Here is a 23,228-nt window from a genome sequence, read left to right as displayed (position 1 = left end):
TCCATACCATTTTTGATGACCCACTCTACCTCTGGATTTAGTCATTGATTGAGCACATCACGTACCCATGAGGTAGAATGGTATAGCAAGCTGACCTCTGACTATACTGTGTAAACTGTTGAATTATCGCCATAGGGAAGTGCTCTTGCAAAGAGCACAGAAAAGTAGAGAACTCAAGTACAAAAACACTAAAAAAAATGATCTTCACTGATTTCAGCCCATAAACAGACAAACTCCAGACACAGTATAAGGAGGTGAAATGGACATTTAGCCTTCAGAACATTCTGCAGACAATGGTATACCCTAAATTAGATGGTGGGCAGAAAATGTTATTTTCTCTATACCTTGGGAGATGGAGAAGTAATTAAAGCCTGTGTCTGGACATAGTCCCCTGAGGTTGGATAATGTGCAATCTTCAACCTTTCCTCACTACCTGAATTATGCCACCACTTTGGTGCAAGCTGTCCAGTCCATGGCTAAAGACACAGATTAGGCCTTGAATACACAGAGCTGAGCGCAACATGGCTGGGCATGATCTGGTGCTTCACTATGTTTTTCCACGGACTTGATCTACTTGAAATAGGAAAGTCTTGCTTCTCCTACCATGACCTCCTTGGAGGCCTATGATTGCTAACCCAATTATTGACTTGCTGGACTCTAGGTTCATTTAGAACTAAGTGGCATGGGGGCATTACTGTTACATCTGTTAAAGTTATACCCCTTTGATTTATGATGTTTCACAGACTTATTTTAGCATGTGTATTCTTTCTTCCTAATTCTAGAAAGTTGTATGTCCAAATTTGTGACTAGTTCACAAATTTGCACAAATTATAGAATAAGGTTAGTTGTGCTCATAGCTTAATTTAATAATGAACCTATAATTGGTGTTAAAAAGCAATAATAGGCTATAATAGAAACATAGCAAAATATAGGCAGATAAATACTATATGGTCTATCCAGTCTGCCCATCCATGCCATCGACTCAACCTATAATTCTTTTAGACCTCACCCAGTTGTGAGGACACTTGTCCTAGAAAAAACTGACAGCTCATGATTTTGTACACCTATCATATCCTCTCTCTGCCATGTCTTCATAAAACTATTGTTTCTTTTTTCTTTTTTTTTTTTTAGATGGACAGAACTGCACACGATTCAAGATATGGTTGTACTAGAGATCTATATAAAAGCATTATAACATTCTCTGTTTTATAACCCATTCCTTTCTGAAGATTTCCACTCGGTTTGCTTTATGACTCCTGTCATACACATAGCTGAATATTTCAAGGTATTGTTCAAAATAACTTCAAGATCCTTTTTCTGGGTGGTAACTCATAATTAGGGCTTCTGAATTTTGATTGTAACCGAAAAACCCTGATAAAACACCCCCAAAAGGAAATTTGGGATTTTCAGTTTATAAGAAAAAAAACCCTGAAAAAAAGCTCATTTCTCAGTGCTCCAATGACATCACCTGACAGCTGCCATCACAGCTGGGTGATGTAATTAGAGCTGGAAAAGTCCCTCATGGTGGTCGGAGCTTGTTCTCTTACTCCCACTGTTCATTGCAGCTTTGTTGACTCTGGAGCCAGTTCTAGAATGGCTTTGAATCACAAGAACAAGCAATTCCTGTTCTTGCAGCTCAAAGCTTTCTTGTGGTGCAAGCTGCAGAGTCCACAAAGCTGCAGAGAGTAGCAGGAGAAAGAACACAAGATCCTGCCACTGTGGCAGGTAGAAGAGGTCGCTGCGGCTGGGGCTAGAAGGAGGAAGTTTCTGATGCAGAGGGCTTGGATAGGAAGGGAGTTGTTGCTAATGCAGGAGTCTGGGAGATAGAAGGCTGTTCTGATGTGAGGAGGTTGGGAGTAGGATGGATTCTGATACATGTGCAAAGTATGCATAAGTGCAGATATGCAATTATAGAATTGTACTGATTGAGTGTAGCAATTTTCAGACCTCTGCTTTATACAGAGAAATCTCTTTCTATCATTTTTGGCTAAGGCACTTATCTCATTAGCAGATATGTTTTGCCAGTGAATATTCAGCAGCACTAATTAGATAGTGCTGCTCAATGTTCCCTCTGATCACCTTAGCACTATCTGGACAGTTCTATAGGCTTAGCTTAGGCTGAGCCAGAAGTTAGCTGGTGAGAAGTGATATTCAGACCCTTAACCAGATAACTAACCAGAAAACGTTGGGAGTAGTCTAATGGTAAGTGTAGTGGGTTAGGAACCAGGGGAACTGGATACAATTCCCACTGTGACCTTGGGCAAGTCATTTAATCCTCCACTAGGCCCCTGTTTCTAAGCCGCTCTGTAGGAGCGCTAACTTTTTAGCACGCACTAAAAATTAGCATGTGCTAACTATAGACACACCCATTATATTCCTATGGGTGTCTCTAGCATTAGCGCGAGCTACAAACTTTGTGTACCTACAGCACGGCTTAGTAAACAAGGCCCTTAGATTGTGAACCCAGTAGAGACAGCAAACATAGAGTACCTGTATGTAAACTGCTTTGGTTGTATTACAGAAAGTTGGTATTTCAAGACTCTAACAAAATAAATATTGCTACTAAACAGATAGCATGGCCAGTCAGTGCTGATCAGCACTTAAAATTTATTAATCGCCTTTATGAAGAGATTCAACCAAGATGGTGAACAGCAGGTACAGTTTAACTTAAAGCTTACAATTTTGTTAACAACATAACAATAGTAAAATGACCAAATACAGATACAGTAAATGAGGTAAATTTGAAAAAAAGCAAACTGAAACCTAATAATAAGACTACCATGAAATAGTATCAAAAATATACACATTTAACAGCACTGAAATTCTAATAACATAGATATAATACTAATGCAGCATAATACTAATGAAACACAGGTAGTGTTCTATTGTGGATTAAAAACGGGTTAAAAGATAGAAAACAGAGAGTAGGGTTAAATGGTCAGTATTCTCAATGGAGAAGGGTAGTTAGTGGGGTTCCCCAGGGCTCTGTGCTGGGACCGCTGCTTTTTAACATATTTATAAATGACCTACAGATGGGAGTAACTAGTGAGGTAATTAAATTTGCTGATGACACAAAGTTATTCAAAGTCATTAAATCGCAGGAGGATTGTGAATAATTACAGGAGGACCTTACGAGACTGGGAGACTGGACATCTAAGTGGCAGATGACGTTTAAAGTGAGCAAGTGCAAAGTGATGCATGTGGGAAAGAGGAACCCGAATGATAGCTACGTCATGCTAGGTTCCACGTTAGGAGTCACGGACCAAGAAAGGGATCTAGGTGTCATCGTTGATGATACATTGAAACCTTCTGCTCAGTGTGCTGCTGCGGCTAAGAAAGCAAATAGAATGTTAGGTATTATTAGTAAAGGAATGGAAAACAAAAATGAGATGTTATAATGCCTTTGTATCACTCCATGGTGTGACCGCACCTCAAATATTGTGTTCAATTCTGGTTGCCGCATCTCAAAAAAGATATAGTGGAATTAGAAAAGGTACAGAGAAGGGTGACGAAAATGATAAAGGGGATGGGACGATTTCCCTATGAGGAAAGGCTAAAGCGGCTAGGGCTCTTCAGCTTGGAGAAAAGGCGGCTGAGGGGAGATATGACAGAGGTCTATAAAATAATGAGTGGAGTTGAACGGGTAGATGTGAAGCGTCTGTTCACGCTTTCCAAAAATACTAGGACTAGGGGGCATGCGATGAAGCTATAATGTAGTAAATTTAAAACGAATCAGAGAAAATGTTTCTTCACTCAATGTGTAATTAAACTCTGGAATTCGTTGAAGGCAGTTAGCTTAGCGGAGTTTTAAAAAGGTTTGGACGCCTTCCTAAAGGAAAAGTCCATAGACCGTTATTAAATGAACTTGGGGAAAATCCACTATTTCTGGGATAAGCAGTATAAAATATTTTGTACATTTTTGGGATCTTGCCAGGTATTTGTGTCCTGGATTGGCCACTGTTGGAAACAGGATGCTGGGCTCGATGGACCTTTGGTCTTTCCCAGTATGGTAATACTTATGTACTTATGGACCTAATAAGCACGCATTAGAACATTCAAACAACATATGATGCTACTGCTTTTCTACAACACAGCTTACCTTGTAGCCAAGGAGCCAAGTGCAGAGCTATAGATGAGGACAAGATGGGTGGTACAGCGTCAAGTTCTTTGTATAGTTAAACAAGACATAAGGAACTGGTCTAAGTTACAGTGTGTGTAGCAAGCTAGTCCAGGTGCAGAATAATATATAGTCAGTCACCCTATGCATTAAAGGCTTAGGAGAAGAACCAGGCTTTTACCTGCTTCCTGAAGTAGAGGTAGTCTTTGAGTTACACGTAGCCCCTCTGGGAGTAAATTCCAGAGTGTGGGGGCTACTCCTGAGAAGGCTCACTGGCGGGTATCACATTGTACAATTTCTTTTGATGAGGGTACCGATAGTGATGCTCCTCGAGAGGTCCTTGGTGGTCTCAAAGGTGTGTAAAGGGCTAACTTTTTCTTTAAGTAATCTGGCTGTTTTTTTACCCATGGCAGCCGGTGTTTTAAAAAATGCTAACTCCATGTGCTTAATATCAGCTCTTCTGAAAATTGATGTTTCCATTATTACAATACTATTGGGCTGATTTTCGAAAGAGAAAAATATCTAAAAAGTGGTCTAAAAGCGAGACTGACATTTTTCTTAGAGGGAAACGTCCAAATGGTATAATCAAACAAACAAAAAACCGGTCTAAATTGCTAATGAGTCCAGTTTAGAATGTCTCCAGAGGAGGTAAATTGAAGGAGTGTCTTAGGTGGTCTTACAGAATGAACATCTCCAGCACATAACAGATAGCAAAATGATTTCACATTGGCAGGAATTCAAATGTCCAGACTTAGACCTGATATAAAAGTGTCTGGGGTAAGAGCAAAGTTGTCTTTAGACCCAATAGTGATTTTGTGGAGTTGGAGAGTGGAGGAATAGTTAGTTTAAGAGAGAGTTGAGAGTTGTTCAGTGCTGTGTTATCATTTATCTGTCTGCCCTAGTCTGAACATTTTCACCCTTATATTCCCTAACTTGCCTCCTCTGTGTCTCACCTTCTCAGCTTGTCCACCCCTGCTAGCCCCCCTCCCCAGCCACAACTGTATCTCCTCCATCCCCTCCCCCTCCATTCACTATTCCCAAGCCCACATTCCATTCATTACACCCCCTTACCTGTTTGGTGTCTGTCTGTGTTTCTCTGTTTCTCCTGTGTGCTGCTCCTGTGTGTGTATTTGTGAGAATTGTTGGTTGTTGCTTGGAGAGTGAGTGGGTAGAGGTGAGTGGGCAGTGCTGAGAGAGTGATTGCTGTGTGGCTGTGCTGTGTGTGATGCCTAGGGGGAGATTGTAGATGTGTGTGCCTGATACCCAGGTTCAACCCATGACAAATACATATTACAGCACTCCAGAATCTTCCGCAGGTTTTGTCAGGCAATCTGCCATAGTTTACAAGGAAACAAATATTCAGGGAAAATCCCTCTTCTACAATAATATTTATAGGCTGTAGTCCACAATCGGGGGGGGGGGGGGGGGGGGGGGGACTGATATACATCATTCCTGAGAGGAGGAAGAGGAAACAGGAGGAAATATAATCTTCCGCAGGTTTGACTGAGGGGAGATCACCGGTGGATGGCTCCTAGGTAAGTGCAACATGGATCAGCCAAACTCATACCTGCTACACCCTGCAACCCTCAGCACTGTCTTCCTCCAGGTCACTCCACAACCCACAATTCCCATACCACCTCCACAAGGTACCCACTCCAGACAATACACACCCATGTTTCTCATTCTGCTTCTCGCCAAAGGTGACAGAGTCTACCCACAGCGGACCTGACTCATGGCCCATATAGTGCATCCACAAACAGGGGCAGAGGAGAACTACAACAGCAGACAACGGACCATACGTGGCATCATAGAGCGCACCTTTGGACAGCTCAAAAACAGGTTCTGATGTCTAGATCGTTCTGGAGGGGTTGCCAAGACCTTTATGGCCTGCTGCAAGCTACATAATCTGGCCCTGCGCAGAGGACAGGCCCTCCTACAAGATTCACAGCAACCAGAACAGCAGGCCCTAAACTAAGATGATGAGGAACCCCCTCTACCACCCGGCCACAGAGCAGAGCAGAGTGCCCACCAGCTGGGAGTCTGAGCCAGGCAAAAACTCATCAAGTCAAATTTTTAGTGATGAACATTTATTTCAATGATACACCAGTTACACACCACCACTACTACTACTACTACTACTACTACTACTTAACATTTCTAGAGTGCTACTAGGGTTACGCAGCGCTGTACAATTTAACAAAGAGAGACAGTCCCTGCTCAAAGAGCTTACAATCTAATAGACAAGTGAACGGTCGGTCCGATAGGGGCAGTCAAATTGGGGCAGTCTGGATACACTGAACGGTAAGGGTTAGGTGCCGAACGCAGCATTGAAGAGGTGGGCTTTAAGAAAAGACTTGAAGATGGGCAGGGAGGGGGGGCTTGGCGTAAGGGCTCAGGAAGGTTGTTCCAAGCATAGGGTGAGGCGAGGCAGAATGAGAGGAGCCTGGAGTTGGCGGTGGTGGAGAAGGGTACTGAGAGGAGGGATTTGTCCTGTGAATGGAGGTTTCGGGCGGGAACGTAAGGGGAGATGAGGGTAAAAGGTAGTGAGGGGCAGCAGACTGAGTGCATTTGTAGGTAAGAAGGAGAAGCTTTAATTGAATGCGGTATCTGATTGGAAGCCAGTGAAGTGACCTGAGGAGAGGGGTGATATGAGTATATCGGTTCTGGCGGAATATAAGACGTGCAGCAGAGTTCTGAACAGATTGAAGGGGGGATAGAAGGCTAAGTGGGAGGCGTAAGTTGCAGTATTCAAGGCGAGAGTTAATGAGAGCGTGGACAAGAGTTCGGGTGGTGGGTTCAGAGAGGAAAGGGCGAATTTTGCTGATGTTAAAGAGGAAGAAGCGACAGGTCTTGGCTGTCTGGTGGATATGCACAGAGAAGGAGAGGGAGGAGTCAAAGATGACTCCGAGGTTGCGGGCAGATGAGACGGGGAGGATGAGGGTGTTATCAACTGAGATAGAAAGTGGAGGAAGAGGAGAAGTGGGTTTTGGTGGAAAGACGATGAGCTCGGTCTTGGACATGTTCAGTTTCAGGTGGCGGTTAGACATCCAGGCAGCAATGTTGGATAAGCAGGCTGATACCTTTGCCTGGGTCTCCACGGTGATGTCTGGTGTGGAGAGATACAGCTGGGTGTCATCAGCATAGAGATGATACTGGAAACCATGAGATGAGATCAGGGAGTCCAGGGAAGAGGTGTAGATTGAGAAGAGAAGGGGTCCAAGGACATGTCCCTGGGGAACACCAACAGATAGCGGGATGGGGTGGAGGAAGATCCATGAGATTGGATCTGAAGGTGCGGTGGGAGAGATAGGAGGAGAACCAGGAGAGGACAGAGCCCTGGAACCCAAATGAGGACAGTGTGGCAAGAAGTAAATCATGATTGACAGTGTCAAAAGCGGTGGATAGATCGAGGAGAATGAGGATGGAGTAGTGGCCTCTGGATTTGGCAAGGAACAGGTCATTACAGACTTTAGAGAATGCTGTTTCTGTCGAGTGTAGAGGGCGAAAACCGGATTGAAGTGGATCGAGGATGGCATGAGAGGAGAGAAAATCAAGGCAGTGGCTGTGAACGGCATGCTCAAGTATTTTGGAGAGGAAGGGTAGGAGGGAGATGGGGCAGTAGTTGGAGGGACAGGTAGGGTCAAGTGATGGTTTTTTGAGGAGAGGTGTGACTACGGCGTGCTTGAAGGTGTCAGGGACAGTTGCAGTGGAGAGAGAGAGGTTGAGGATATGACAGATGGATGGGGTGACAGTATGAGAGATGATGTTAAGTAAGTTGGTGGGGATGGGATCAGAAGAGCAGGTGGTGCATTTCGAGGAGGAAAGAAGGCGAGCGGTTTCCTCCTCGGTGATGTCAGGAAAGGAGGAAAAAGAGGCCTGGGTTGATTGATTGAGGGAGAGGATTGAAGGGTGAAGAGGAGGAGATGGCTTGGTAGTGAACTCAAGGTTGATCTTTTGCACCTTGTCGCGGAAGTAATCGGCCAGCGATTGAGGAGAGAGCGAGGGGGGTGGGTGGGAGTGGAGAGCACTTTGAGAAGGGAGTTAAGGGTGGCGAAGAGACGACGGGGGTTGGAGCTGAAAGAATTGGTCAATTGGGTGTAATAGTCCTGTTTGGCAAGGAATAGGGAGGAGTGGAAGGAGGATAGCACGAATTTGTAGTGAAGGAAGTCTGAATGGGTGCGAGATTTCCTCCAGAGGCATTCAGCAGATCGGGCGCAGGAGCGAAGGTAACGGATGCAAGGGGTCAGCCAAGGCTGGGGATTAGTACGCTTTGTGGGACGGGAGGTGGATGGTGCGAGGGTGTCCAGAGCAGAGGAGAGAGTGGCATTGTAAGCGGAGACAGCCTTGTCGACAGACTCGGAGGACATGATGGAGGGGAGGAGATTAGAAATACTAGAGGATAGGGTGGGAGGGTCAATAGCCTGGAGATTCCTGGAGGTAGTGGTTAAAGTTGGACGGGGCTGAAGAAGTGTGAAGGTGATTAGGTGATGATCGGAGAGAGGAAGAGCTGAAGCGTGGAAATTGGAGGGAGAGCCGGAAGAGGAGAGGATGAGGTTAAGACAATGGCCGTCTCGGTGAGTAGGGGTGGTGGAGCATAGCTGGAGGTTGAAGGAGGATGTTAGAGTGAGGAACTGAGAAGCGTGAGGGTCGGATTGGTCATCAACGTGTATGTTAAAGTCTCCGAGAATGAGGGACGGAGATGAGGTTTCAAGAAAAACGGAAAGCCAGGCATCGAAGTTGGTGAGGAAGGAAGAGAGGGATTTATTAGGGGGTGGTAAATGACTGCCACTCTGAGTGGCAATGGGTAGACTAGCCGGATGGAGTGTGCTTCAAAGGATGAGAAGCAGTGAGACTGCGGTAGGAGGAGGGGTTGGAAACTACAGGAGGGTGAGAGTAGTAGCCCGACGCCTCCACCGCAGCCAGCTGTGCGGGGAGTGTGGGAGAAGAGATAACCTCCATGACAAAGGGCCGTGACTGAGGCAGAGTCGTCAGGGGAGAGCCAGGTTTCAGTTAGGGCGAGCAGTTGAAGGGAATGAGAGATGAAGAGATCGTGGGTGAAGGGCAGTTTGTTACAGACCGAGTGGGCATTCCACAGGGCACATGAGAAGGGGAGGGAAGAGGGGGAGGAGGAGTGGAATAGAGACGAGATTGGAGACATCACGGAATCGTTTGCATGGATAGGAGGACAAGTGAGGGAGGCCTGGATTAGGATTAATGTCTCCCGCAGATAGCAAGAGGAGGAGCAAGAGAGTGCGGAGGAGGGTGGGGGAGGTCGGGTGACGAAGGCAACGAAGACGGGGTGCACTTAGGAGGAATGGTGATGGGTTAATGGCAGGAAGGAAGTATTGAAGGTTAAGAGCTAGGAAGGAGGAGGGGGACAAGAGAGATGGTGAGGTGGTGAGGAATGGGGGTGAATAGGGTATTGCCGTAGTGAGCAGGACGGGAGAGGACATGGGTGGGCAATGAGATCCAGCGGTAGACAGCGGTAGGGGGAGGGGAAAAAGATTAGGAAGGGACAGGGCAAGGAAGAGAATGTGGACAGGGGCCATAAGTAGTGATTGCGGTGTAACAGGTGTATGTGTAGTGACTGAGGTGAAAAGCAGATAGATAGAGCGGAAAAGCTGGATTGGAGGCTTGGAATTGGTGGAATTGATGGACTGGAGAGCAGGTAAGTCAATGGCTGACAAGTTAGCAAGCAGGCAAGTAAGGCAATGGCTGCCAAGCTAGCAGGCGGGCTGGAGCAAGCTGGTGCAGATGGACAGGAACGAGCAGGGAGAAGCTGGAAAGCAGGTAAGTCAATGGCTGACAAGTTAGGAGGCAGGCAAGTAAGTCAATGGCTGACAAGCTAGCAGGTGGGCTGGAACAAGCTGGTGCAGACGGACAGGAACGAGCAGGGAGAAGCTGGATCAGGCGGTCTGCAACAGCTGGAGCGGAGGGATTGGAGCAAGCAGAGAGAAGCTGATCAGGCGGGAACAAGCTGGTGCAAATGGACTGGAACGAGCAGGGAGAAGCTGGGAGAAGCTGGATCCGACGGACTGCGGCAGGCTGGAGCAGGTAGCTGGAACAAGCAGGGAGAGGCTGGACGAGCTGGATCAGGCAGGCTGGAACAAGCTGGAGCAGATGACTGGAACAGGCAGGGATAAGCTGGATCCGACGGACTGGGACACGCTGGAGCAGGTAGCTGGAACAGGCATGGAGAGGCTGGATCAGGTGGACTGGAACAAGCTGGATCAGGTGGGCTGGCACAGCTGAAGCAGAAGGACTGGAGCAAACAGGGAGAAGCTGAGCAGGCGGGTTGGAATAAGCTGGATCAGGCGGGCTGGAAGAAGCTGGAGCAGATGGCTGGCACAGACGGGGAGGAGCTGGATCAGGCGGCCTGGAACAAGCTGGTGCAGATGGACTGGGACGAGCTGGACGAGCTGGATCAGGCGGGCTGGAACAAGCTGGAGCAGATGGCTGGAACAAGCAGGGAGAAACTGGATCTGACGGACTGCGGCAAGCTGGAGCAGGTAGCTGGAATAAGGAGGGAGAGGCTGGACGAGCTGGATCAGGCAGGCTGGAACAAGCTGGAGCAGATGACTGGAACAAGCGGGGAGAAGCTGGATCTGACGGACTGGGACAAGCTGGAGCAGGTAGTTGGAACAAGCAGGGAGAGGCTGGATCAGGCGGACTGGAGCAGTAGGAAGAAGCTGGGTCAGGCGGGCTGCATGGGCTGGATGGAACAGCAGGGAGAAACTGGGTCAGGTGGCCAGAAACACTCTGAACAGATATACCGGAACAGGCAGGTGGGCTGGAACAGGTCAATGGATCACAGCAGGCAGGGAAAAGCTGGGTCTGCAGATTGGAACAAGCTGGGGCCGATGGACTCTGCCTCGCCACGGTCTCTGTCGCTGCCTCCGTCGGCCCGACGCACAGGTCGCTGGATCGGCGGGCTGGAACAGGCTGGGGCTGATGGACTCTGCCTCCCTCGGTTCCCGGTCGTGCCCCGAAGCCACTGCAGGCGTCTCGGTCGCGTGATCAGCAACTGCAGTTCGCGCCCAGGCCGTTCCGACCGGGGATTGCGGCGGCAGTGCACAGGACCACGGGCGCGACCAGTGCGGCAGACTATGGCCCGCCCAACCCCTCCGCGCAGAAACCCCGAGCCCGGGCTCCCCCGGAGTGCAGGGGGCAGGCAGAGAGGCCGCGGGAGCCGGACGACAGTGGGGGCAGGCCGCAGCCACGCGGCAGACAGGCGGCAGACAGCCGCTGTCAACCCCGGGCCGTCGGAGACCAAGGAAGCTGTCGCAGATCTCGTTCGATGGCTCCTCCGATGGCCACTCCTTTCCTCCTCACCTCCGAGCGATTTAGGAGGGTCCAGGACAGCGCGGGTAAGTCCTAATCCCTAGGACCCCCGGAGCTCATCATGGAGCTTCCTACCTGGTGGCCATTTTAAACAGTTCAATTCAACAGCAATATGGTCTAAGTCACTTTCTCACTCTTAGACCTAATGACCCACCTCCCTCATTTGTCAGCATAAATTCTCCTTACATCCACCCACAGGGTCAGTCCACCAAGAGGGGCATAATCGAACGGCGCCGGCCATCTTTGTGGCTGGCCATCTCTGGGGCTGGCTCTGGAAATAGGCGGAGCCAACCGTATTTTCGAAAAAGATGGCCAGCCATCTTTTTTTTCGATAATACAGTTGGGGCCGGGCAAATCTCGACATAAATGTTGAGATCACCGGGTTTGAAATAGCCAGCATTGGTTTTCAGTGATAATGGAAACCGAGGCCAGCCATCTCAAAACCGGCCAAATCCAAGACATTTGGTCATGAGAGGAGCCAGCATTTGTAGTGCACTGGTCCCACTAACTGAATGTAAAAAGCCCTTCCCTTACCGATTTGGAACGGAATGTTGCATGCATGAAGGAAACTGCATGCAAATGAGCTGCTCACTATTAGCTCATTTGCACACGATTTCCGGGGGAAGTGACGGCGTCCAAAATGTTCCTGTGAGAAGGACAGCCATACCTTTGCTATGCCTCTGACACCCTTTTTATTTATTTATTTGGATTTTCGATCACAAGTAGCAGCAGTGGGATTTGAACCAGCCACCTCTAGACTGCAAGACCGGTGTTCTAACCACTAGGCCACTCTGCCACTCCTCCACATTACTCTACTCTACTCCACTCCCTTGAAATTTGGCCATCCCTGGGGGGGGGGGGGGGGGGGGGCAGTTGAGGACTCTGACTTCTCCAGTGGTCACTAACCACCTCCCAACCCGAAAAAAACAACTTCAAAAACTTTTGTCTTTTTTTTTTTAGAATATGTCCTTTGCTATGCCTCCGTCCCTGCGACAGCCTTCACTGTGACGGCAGTTGAGGATGTCCAAAATGTTTGAAAGAAGGACATCCACGGCTTCGTTATGCCTCCGCTGACACATACATACCTCCCCCCCAGGGACCTGCATATTTCCCCCCTCCCCCACAGGGATGGCCAAATTTCAAGGGAATGGCCTGGAGTGGCGGAGTGGTTAGAGCCCTGGTCTTGTAGTCCAGAGGTGGCCAGTTCAAATCCCACTGCTGCTACTTGTGATCCAAAATCCAAATAAATAAATAAAAAGGGTGTCAGAGGCATAGCAAAGGCATGGATGTCCTTCTCACAGAAACATTTTGGACATCCTCAACTGCAGTCACAGAGAAGGCCGTCGCAGGGACGGAGGCATAGCAAAGGACATATTCTATAAAAAAAAAAAAGACAAAAGTTTTTGAAGTTGTTTTTTTTCGGGTTGGGAGGTGGTTAGTGACCACTGGAGAAGTCAGGGGAGGTGATCCCCGATTCCCTCCAGTGGTCAGGTCAGTTTGGGCACCTGTTTGATGCTTGGTCGTGAAAAAAAAAATGGACCAAGTAAAGTCGGCCAAATGCTCGTCAGGGCCGTCCTTCTTTTATCCATTATCGGCCGAGGGCGGCTATCTCTTAACCATGCCCCCATCTCGCCTTCACTACCCTGCCGACACGCCCCCTCGAACTTTCGTCGTCCCCACAACGGAAAGCAGTTGAAGCCAGCCAAAATCGGCTTTCGATTATGCTGATTTGGCCAGCATTGGGAGAAGGGCGGCCATCTCCTGATTTGTGTCGGAAGATGGCCGCCCTTCTCTTTCGAAAATAAGCAGGCAAGTCTTCATTCACTCTCTCTTGATCAGTCCATAACTCACTTTAAGAGCCCTCCACCAGCACTTCCATTTCCTCCTCATTCTCTCTTTCTTCTACCTCCTCCAGTTCCATTCTCACCTCCCCTTCCTCTCGATCTAGGGGCTCCTCCCTTCCCACATCTGATTCCATTTCCCAATCAACCCCCAGCTCCTCCCTTTCTTGCATAGAATCCTCTCCCTTCCCCCTGATCCCTCTGCTGATGCTGCACTGCCTTCTGGGCTTTGTAGTTTCTTTGCTCCTCACAATATACATCTCCTTCCTCTGTCTTCCCTCTCCTCCATCCAAGTCCAGCATTTCTCCTCTCTCCCTTCTCCTCCATCCGTGTGTACCTCCTTCCTCTGTCTTTCCTTCCCTCCAACATTTCTCTTCCCTGCCCTCCACTCCATCCATGTCCAACATTTCTCCGCTCTCCCCTCCATTCATGTGCATCTCCTTCCTGTCTTCCCTCTCCTCCATTCATGCCCAGCATGTCTCCTGCCCTCCCCTCCATCCATCCATGTCCAGCAACTCTCCTCTCTCCCCTGCCATCCCCTTCCATCCATGACCAGGGTAAACTTCTGTTGGAATGTAATTGTATTTTACATGCATTGCCTGTCACCTATTATTTCTCTGTGATTACTCTGTGACCTCTGATGTGAATTACTTAGAGAGGTCACACAGCTATGCAACTTCCTGTGGGGGTCAGACACAGTTAGATGCAGCAGATGCAGCACATGGAGCACATGGAGCTCATGATCTCTCCTAACCTGAGAGGATCTATGGTGGTGTGAGCATCCATTACCATCTAAGCACATGGAAGGAGCTGATAATACAAATGTATAGTAATATGTATATATAAGCCTGTCTGATTATAATCTAACTACAAACTGTGAGTAAACAGATGTTTTGTTACTTCAACTTTAAAGTGACTCAGCAGTGAATTATTCAGGGGTGAATGAGAGAGAGATGAAGAAAGAAATTAACATTTCTAAAGCTGAAGCTGTGTGTACTAAGATCTGCTAATTATTTACTACAAATAATCCAACAAAAGGGTTATGGGCCCAGGGTCCAGGAATTGAAAAAGAAGAGAAATATTACCAGGCAGAAAAAAAGGCCACATTTTTCTCTTAAGTTTTAAAGGAAAGATTCAGTCTGTCTCTCTCTCCCCCCACACAGCAGACAGAAGGCTAAGAAAATGGCTGAGGGAAGAAATTCACTATTGTTCTATTCTCTCAAGGTGCCTAGATTAACTGAGTTTAATTATCGGTAGTGGGAACTAAGATTCATATGTCTCCTTCGAGCAAAAAGATTAAATATATGCTTAGACCAAGACAGAACAGCTGAAAATATGGCTGAATGGGACAATGCAAACTATTATGTGAAGTGCATGCTTTTGGAAGCTCTCTCAGAGAAACAAGCCATATTAGTAGAGGGAAAAGATACACCAAAGGACATTTTATATAAACTGAGAACTATGTATGCAACTACATATGCAAAGCAGCAACCAATTTGGTTGGCAGAGTTGAATGAAACCAAATTAAGGGATAAAAGTAAATGTAATGATCACATTATGCATCTTATGTCTTCATTTCAAAAGCTAGAACTTTCTGGAATTCCCATGTGTGATGCATTGAAAAGAGCATTTCTTTTTACCTCACTATCAAAGAAGTTTGATGTTTTTAGGTCTGTAAATGAGGCCATTGAAGGGCAATCTTTTGAACAGACAACATCAAAACTAAGGCAGGAATGCATAATAAATGATTCTGAGGAGATGTGTTCTCAAAGTCAGTCAGAGAGAAATGAAACAAATTTCTTGGCAAAGAACAGAGGAAGGCGGAGCTATGGGAAAACTCCACCCAAGGGCAAGCTGATTTGCTACTCATGTGGAAAGGAGGGACATGTATCTAAATGGTGTAAGGAAACACAAAACACTCCCTCTAGCTCACCTAAGCCAATGGAACTAAAGAATTTTCAAACCAGGAAATGTATGAAGGACAAAGATAAACACAAGGGCTTTCTAATGGCAGAAAAATCTTTGACTATGGTAAATAATAATTCAAATGAAAGTACTTGGATTTTGGATTCAGGGAGTACATGCCATTTAACCAATTGTAAGGATTTCTTTCAGGAAATGTGTCCAGAGGAAGGTATTCTTAAAACTGCAAACGCAGGGACTGCTAAGATCCAAGCAAAAGGTATTGGATTCTTAAAATGCAAAGTGTCTAATGAAGTTAAAGAAATTCCTGTAAGTGATGTCTTGTATATTCCCCAAGCAGTTTGCAATATGCTTAGTGTATCTACATTAGATAAGAAGGGATTTGTGATTCATTTTGAAAACAGTAAGTGCACAATCTCTAAAAATGATGAAGTGTATGCTGAAGCTTTTATGCATAATGATGTTTATAAGCTGAACATTTCAGGTGAAGCCTCACATATGGCGCAAGTAAGGAAGAATGATGGAAAATGTAGTCTGGAAATCTGGCACCGCCGCCTGGGACATCGTGATTCTAAGGTGATCCAGGATCTTCACAGTGGGCAACTAGCCACCGGCATTCAGATAAGTGCAGATGCTGGTAAAATGGAGAAATGCATAGACTGTGTTACTCAAAAAGGTGTGAGACCCTCATTTCCTGCATACACAGGAAATAGGAGTAATAAAGTGCTGGACTTAATACACAGTGACTTATGTGGACCGTTTAATATCCCATCATTGGGAAATAACAGATTTGTGCTAATATTCTTGGATGATTTCTCTAGATATTGTGTGGCCTATTTGCTGAAAGAAAAAAAGTCAAGTCACAGACATGCTGAAGAAATACGTAGCCATGGTGAGCAATAAATTTGAAAGAAAACCAAAGGTTCTTCAGACCGACAATGGTGGTGAGTTCACTTCACAAAGCATGCGCACATTTCTAGAACAAGAAGGCATTCAGCATATCACAACAGTAGCTTATACACCAGAGCAAAATTCTGTTGCAGAGAGAAAATTTAGGTCAATTGTGGAAATGACCAGATGTATGCTGTCAGATAGCAATCTCCCTAAAAGATTATGGGGGGAAGCCATTCTCACAGCAGTGTACCTACAAAACAGAATGCCAACTAAAGGCGCTGAGCGCACACCACATGAGACATGGCATGGTAGGAAGCCAAACCTGTCACACATAAGAACATTTGGAAGTACAGCATATGCTCATGTACCAAAGCAAAGAAGGCATAAGCTGGATTCCACAACAGAAAGGGGCATTTTAGTTGGCTATGCTCCAGGACACAAAGGATATAGAATTTTGAATCTGAAAACTGGCATTGTTGGCATAAGACATGTTACATATTTTGATGAAAACAAAAGGGTTGATAAAGGCTGGATTATCCCAGATGAGCCTTATCATCCAGAATATGAAACTAGAACCATAATAGACATGCCAGTGTATATAAATGCCATACCAAGGCAGATGTCTGAAAGCAACTCATCTGTATCTAACGAGGAACAGGCAGAGGAAACAGACACAGAAAGGATCATTGAAGAAGACAGTACAGTTGGAGAAGGGGAATCAATTGGAGAAGAACTCTCAGATATAGAGGATGCAGAAAGGTCGGACCAACCTGTAGTCAGACGCTCATCCAGGGAAAACAAAGGTGTTCCACCCCCAAGACTGTCTTACCTAACAAAGTCAGCAGAAGCTCAAGAGCCCTTAACATGGGATGAGATTGAGAAAATGTCAGCAGAAGAAGCTGCTGAATGGCATAAAGCTGCACAAGAAGAAATTGATGCATTGGATAAAAATAATACTTGGATTCTTACAAAATTACCTCCTGGCAAGAAAGCTATAGGATGCAAATGGGTATTCAAGTTGAAAAGGAATGCACAGGGAAAAGTGGAAAGGTATGGGGCCAGATTAGTGGCAAAGGGATATCTTCAAAAATATGGAGAAGATTTTGATGAAGTGTTTGCACCTGTAGTGAAACACACGACAATCAGAACACTTCTGAGCATTGCAGTCTCAAAAGGCATGCAAGTCAACCACATTGATGTGAAAACAGCGTTTCTTCATGGAGATATAACTGAAGACTTGTACATGGAACAGCCAACAGGTTTCATAAATACAAAACAAAGACAGCTAGTGTGTAAATTAAACAAAGGTCTTTATGGATTAAAGCAAAGTGCAAAATGTTGGAATGAAAAATTGCATGAAATATTGACAAATTTAGGATTTAAGCAAGGTGAAGCAGATAAATGCTTGTACACTAGGTGCACAAATGGACAATATGCATACATTTTTGCTTTTGTTGATGATCTGCTCATTGCAAGCAAAAGTGAGCAAGAGTACAAGGACATTGTAAAGTGTTTAAACCTCAATGTTGAGATAAAAGAACTTGGTAATGTGTCATACTATCTTGGTATAGAAATTGAGAAACAAAATGATGGTTCTTATCTTCTAAGCCAGAAGCAGAAAATAAATGAGCTTATTGAAAGTTTAGGTATGCAAGATGCCCAAGTTGTAAGCACTCCCATGATCACTGATTTTCTGAAGGATGAAACAGTAAGAGAACCTTTACCAGATAACATCCAATATAGATCAGCCATAGGTAAGCTTTTATATCTAGCTACCACATACAGGGCTGATATAGCAAATGCAGTAGGAATTTTGAGCAGAAGGGTCAGCTCACCTACCAAATCAGATTGGACTGCAGTTAAAAGGATGGTAAGGTATTTAAAGGGTACCATTGATTGTAAATTAAAGATTTCAGCCAATAGTAATCCAAAACTAATATGTTACTGTGATTCAGATTGGGCAGGGGATCATTCTGATTATAAATCCACAAGTGGATATGTGTTTATGTATGGAAATGTACAAATTTCATGGGCCAGTCATAAACAAAGTATTGTGAGTTTGTCTTCTACAGAAGCTGAATACGTGGCCGTATCGGAAGCGTGCAGAGAACTGATGTGGATTGAAAAACTTTTGCTGGATTTTGGAATAGCTGAAAAGAGACCAATCCAGATAATGGAAGATAATCAGAGCTGCATCCGACTGTCACAGAATGACAAGGTTCAGTCACGCACCAAGCACATCGCAACGAAATACCACAACGTGCGAGAGTTGGCGAAAGAAGGGGTCATCAGTCTACACTATTGTCACACCAGTGAGATGACAGCTGACATCATGACCAAACCGTTACCCAGAGAACATTTTGTGAATCTGCGTATAAAGCTTGGACTTTGTATGAATAAATAATTGCATGACAGTTATGCATGAGAAGGGGTTTGTTGGAATGTAATTGTATTTTACATGCATTGCCTGTCACCTATTATTTCTCTGTGATTACTCTGTGACCTCTGATGTGAATTACTTAGAGAGGTCACACAGCTATGCAACTTCCTGTGGGGGTCAGACACAGTTAGATGCAGCAGATGCAGCACATGGAGCACATGGAGCTCATGATCTCTCCTAACCTGAGAGGATCTATGGTGGTGTGAGCATCCATTACCATCTAAGCACATGGAAGGAGCTGATAATACAAATGTATAGTAATATGTATATATAAGCCTGTCTGATTATAATCTAACTACAAACTGTGAGTAAACAGATGTTTTGTTACTTCAACTTTAAAGTGACTCAGCAGTGAATTATTCAGGGGTGAATGAGAGAGAGATGAAGAAAGAAATTAACATTTCTAAAGCTGAAGCTGTGTGTACTAAGATCTGCTAATTATTTACTACAAATAATCCAACAACTTCCACAAAAGAGATGAAGTTGTGATTCCATGTGCCCCAAGCTATAATTTGGCTCCCTCCTAAGAGCCATTTTGCTCTGGGAATGAATGTCCTTCCATGTGCAGAGCCTTATATGGGCGCCTTGCACGTGAAGAGGATGTTCTGCCATGATTGTGCACATCTTACAATGCGTGTGGGGCCATTTCCGCACTGGACATTCTATAACCTCAGACCGAAATAATACACTTTTTGAGCTACATGTTGGATGTACCACTTCTATACGTCCATTTTCTGTATTTTGGAATGCACAAAAACGTCTATTTTTTTTAAATTATATGATTTGATTTATGACCATTTTTATCATGACGTCTAAAATCGGAGTTAGATGTTATATTGAAAATGCCCCTCCACGACTCTTAAAGGATTGAGCAGTCCTCTATACTTAACACCTCTCGTGTTCCTGCAAAGGATGGAGTTCTTTTCTAAACTGATTTTAGTTTGTTCACTGCTTTATTATGCCTTCAGAAAAGGCTGTATATAACAAGTACAATAAACCATATATTTTCTGTACAATAACTCTGCTAATTATTACCTTGAAACTTTATTCAGTATCAGGAACAATGCACCAAGTGGGAAGACAAACAAAAGAAACCATGGAAAGACTGAACCAATGACTCCAATGCAAAGTAAAACCAAAATCAGATTCTGTATTAGCAGTTCAACTTGATAGGGTAGACGCACATCAACTAAAGAAAGAAAAAAAAGAGTTTGAAACATATTTAAAATTATTTAACTGTTGGATTACTCATTTGTATATTAGTTTAAATTACTGAAATAATAATACCTAACTAGCTAGTACAATGTTTACAGTGTTTTGGCTCACAGAAAAGTTCTATTTGGTTTTTCTAAAGTCTTAGCATCTGTAAAATATACAGATATATTCTACAACAGATATATTGACTCCTGAAGCAGGCATCTTGTGCCGAAACATGGCTCTATGTCAAGTCTGCATGCACTTTGATATCTATTTAATACATTTGTTTCAAAGCTAGCTCTGGACTACATCATTTAATTGGTTGACAACGTCCCTTCCTATCTCTTCCTGCATCACAGCCTGGAGGGATTCCTTGAGGGCCACCATTGGTAAAGGCTGAGGAATCTGCCAGTGTAGTCATGCCCATAGAAGTGAATGGGACCAAATTAATGACCTTGTCTACTACTACTACTTATCATTTCTATAGCGTTACTAGATGTATGCAGCGCTGTACACTTGAACATGAAGAGACAGTCCTTGCTCGACAGAGCTTACAATCTAATTAGGACAGACAAACAGGACAAACAAGAGATAAGGGAATATTAAGGTGAGGATGATAAAATAAGGGTTCTGAATAAGTGAATAAGGGTTAGGAGTTAAAAGCAGCATCAAAAAGGTGGGCTTTTAGCTTAGATTTGAAGACGTCCAGAGATGGAGCTTGACGTATCGGCTCGATGGAGGCTGTTACAACGTGTCTGGTACATAAGTACATAAGTACATAAGTAGTGCCATACTGGGAAAGACCAAAGGTCCATCTAGCCCAGCATCCTGTCACCGACAGTGGCCAATCCAGGTCAAGGGCACCTGGCACGCTCCCCAAACGTAAAAACATTCCAGACAAGTTATACCTAAAAATGCGGAATTTTTCCAAGTCCATTTAATAGCGGTCTATGGACTTGTCCTTTAGGAATCTATCTAACCCCTTTTTAAACTCCGTCAAGCTAACCGCCCATACCACGTTCTCCGGCAACGAATTCCAGAGTCTAATTACACGTTGGGTGAAGAAAAATTTTCTCCGATTCGTTTTAAATTTACCACACTGTAGCTTCAACTCATGCCCTCTAGTCCTAGTATTTTTGGATAGCGTGAACAGTCGCTTCACATCCACCCGATCCATTCCACTCATTATTTTATACACTTCTATCATATCTCCCCTCAGCCGTCTCTTCTCCAAGCTGAAAAGCCCTAGCCTTCTCAGCCTCTCTTCATAGGAAAGTCGTCCCATCCCCACTATCATTTTCGTCGCCCTTCGCTGTACCTTTTCCAATTCTACTATATCTTTTTTGAGATACGGAGACCAGTACTGAACACAATACTCCAGGTGCGGTCGCACCATGGAGCGATACAACGGCATTATAACATCCGCACACCTGGACTCCATACCCTTCCTAATAACACCCAACATTCTATTCGCTTTCCTAGCCGCAGCAGCACACTGAGCAGAAGGTTTCAGCGTATCATCGACGACGACACCCAGATCCCTTTCTTGATCCGTAACTCCTAACGCGGAACCTTGCAAGACGTAGCTATAATTCGGGTTCCTCTTATCCACATGCATCACTTTGCACTTGTCAACATTGAACTTCATCTGCCACTTGCACGCCCATTCTCCCAGTCTCGCAAGGTCCTCCTGTAATCGTTCACATTCCTCCTGCGACTTGACGACCCTGAATAATTTTGTGTCATCGGCGAATTTAATTACCTCACTAGTTATTCCCATCTCTAGGTCATTTATAAATACATTAAAAAGCAACGGACCCAGCACAGACCCCTGCGGGACTCCACTAACTACCCTCCTCCACTGAGAATACTGGCCACGCAATCCTACTCTCTGCTTCCTATCTTTCAACCAGTTCTTAATCCATAATAATACCCTACCTCCGATTCCATGACTCTGCAATTTCTTCTGAAAAACTTTAATCTCCCTCTTTGACATTTTTGAACAGAAGGGTTAATATTCAAAGCAATTTAACTGGCCAGAAATGGCTTCTGGACAGTTAAATCACTTATTTGGGGCTAACTGCTATTTTTCTGTGGCATTTAATTGATTAGTACTAGTGAAAATAACCAGTTAGTGCCGAACTGAAAACCAGCTATTTTGGGCCATTCTGGGGGTGGAGTTGCCACTTAACTGGTTAAGTGCCAAGACTCAGCACATAACTATCCAGGTTAACCACATAAATAGGACCACGTAAAAGTCAGTTCTGTCTTTATGTGGTAACCCATAGCCGGTTAAGTGCTGAATATCACACTTAACAGGCTAGGCGTCAGCCGGCTCTGTAAACTCAATGCCAGTGCATGGACATGGTCCAGAATTGAATTTCTTGGTTTAACACCAGCGGTGGTCAGCAAAATGATGATCTCTGCCAGCTGAATATCAGACCCAAACAGGGGGATTAAGGTGGGGCCCCAGGCTCTGCAGGCACCACTTATGGGTGCCCATGAGGTACATGATCATGATGCACCAGGTGCACTTTTTCAAACCACTGGGAGTTTTCTGAGACATAGTTGGAAAAATAGCTGAGGTGAAATCAAACAGCTCGATTTTGAAAATGAAACCCCAATGGTGTAGTTCTAGGCCTAAGAGGGTGAGGTGAGCCATGGAAAATAACAGAAACTTCTAAAAACTGAAAAAAAAAACCCTGAGAAAATTAAAGGAGAGGATTCTGGCCTTGCCTAAGAGACTTACACAAAGAGGCAACAAAAAAAGGAAACTGCAGCAGAACCACTGCAGACGTTTGACATGAGCTGAGGGAGAAAACAGAAAAAGTGTCTTAACTGCTCCGCAGAAAAGTGAAGACCGACCTGGTCCTGCACTACAATGACAGGCTGGAAGATGTGCATATGCATGGATGGCCGCTTCCAAAGGCTTCTAGAAAAAAGAACACTGGAGGGTGTCTCTGCACTGGAAGTCCCTCGATGATGTCACCCATTAGTGAGGATATTCTAATCCTTCTTGCCTTGGAGAAAATCAATTTTATTCTTCAATATCCAGTGATGCTGCAAGTCATATACATGGCATTACGTGTTTTCTGAGCAGGCCAAAACAGATGAATGGTGACAACACTGAGCAATCTAGAGAGAACAGGAACTTTGGACAGAGAAGCCTGGACCACAAAGGCAAAACAAAAGTTGGACTGGACATGGTCATGGTCATGTACACAGTATGTTTGGATGGCTGGGTGGCTGGATGAGGAGTTTTGAGTGCAGAGTTTGTATGAGTGAGTGACTGTTTTGAGGTGGACCTGGTCTTATGTGTGTGGGGCTAGATAATGAGGTAGGGATTTGAGTTGGGGAGCAGGGGGTTTCAGGGCTAGGAAGTTCATCTTAGCTGATAGGACTAGTACTGGGTATATGGATTTCACTTCATGAGTAGAAAGAGGTGATGGAGGAAAGGAGAGTAACTTTATGGTGC

The 23,228-nt window shown here is 45.1% G+C and overlaps 1 protein-coding gene across 1 annotated transcript in view; it reads right to left on the bottom strand.

Moving 5' to 3' along the window:
* The window catches only part of LOC115469687 (multidrug resistance-associated protein 5-like), a 416,281-nt gene that overhangs the window by 121,227 nt on the left and 271,826 nt on the right, over nt 1-23,228 (bottom strand). Inside the window, 1 exon segment of the mRNA XM_030202474.1 lies at nt 19,592-19,745. Within this exon segment, the coding sequence (XP_030058334.1) occupies nt 19,592-19,745 (154 nt within the window).

Source organism: Microcaecilia unicolor, chromosome 4, assembly GCF_901765095.1.
Source record: "Microcaecilia unicolor chromosome 4, aMicUni1.1, whole genome shotgun sequence".
NCBI lineage: Eukaryota > Metazoa > Chordata > Amphibia > Gymnophiona > Siphonopidae > Microcaecilia > Microcaecilia unicolor.
The sequence above is the reverse complement of the archived record's forward strand: the minus strand, read 5'-3'. Positions and strand labels throughout refer to the sequence as shown.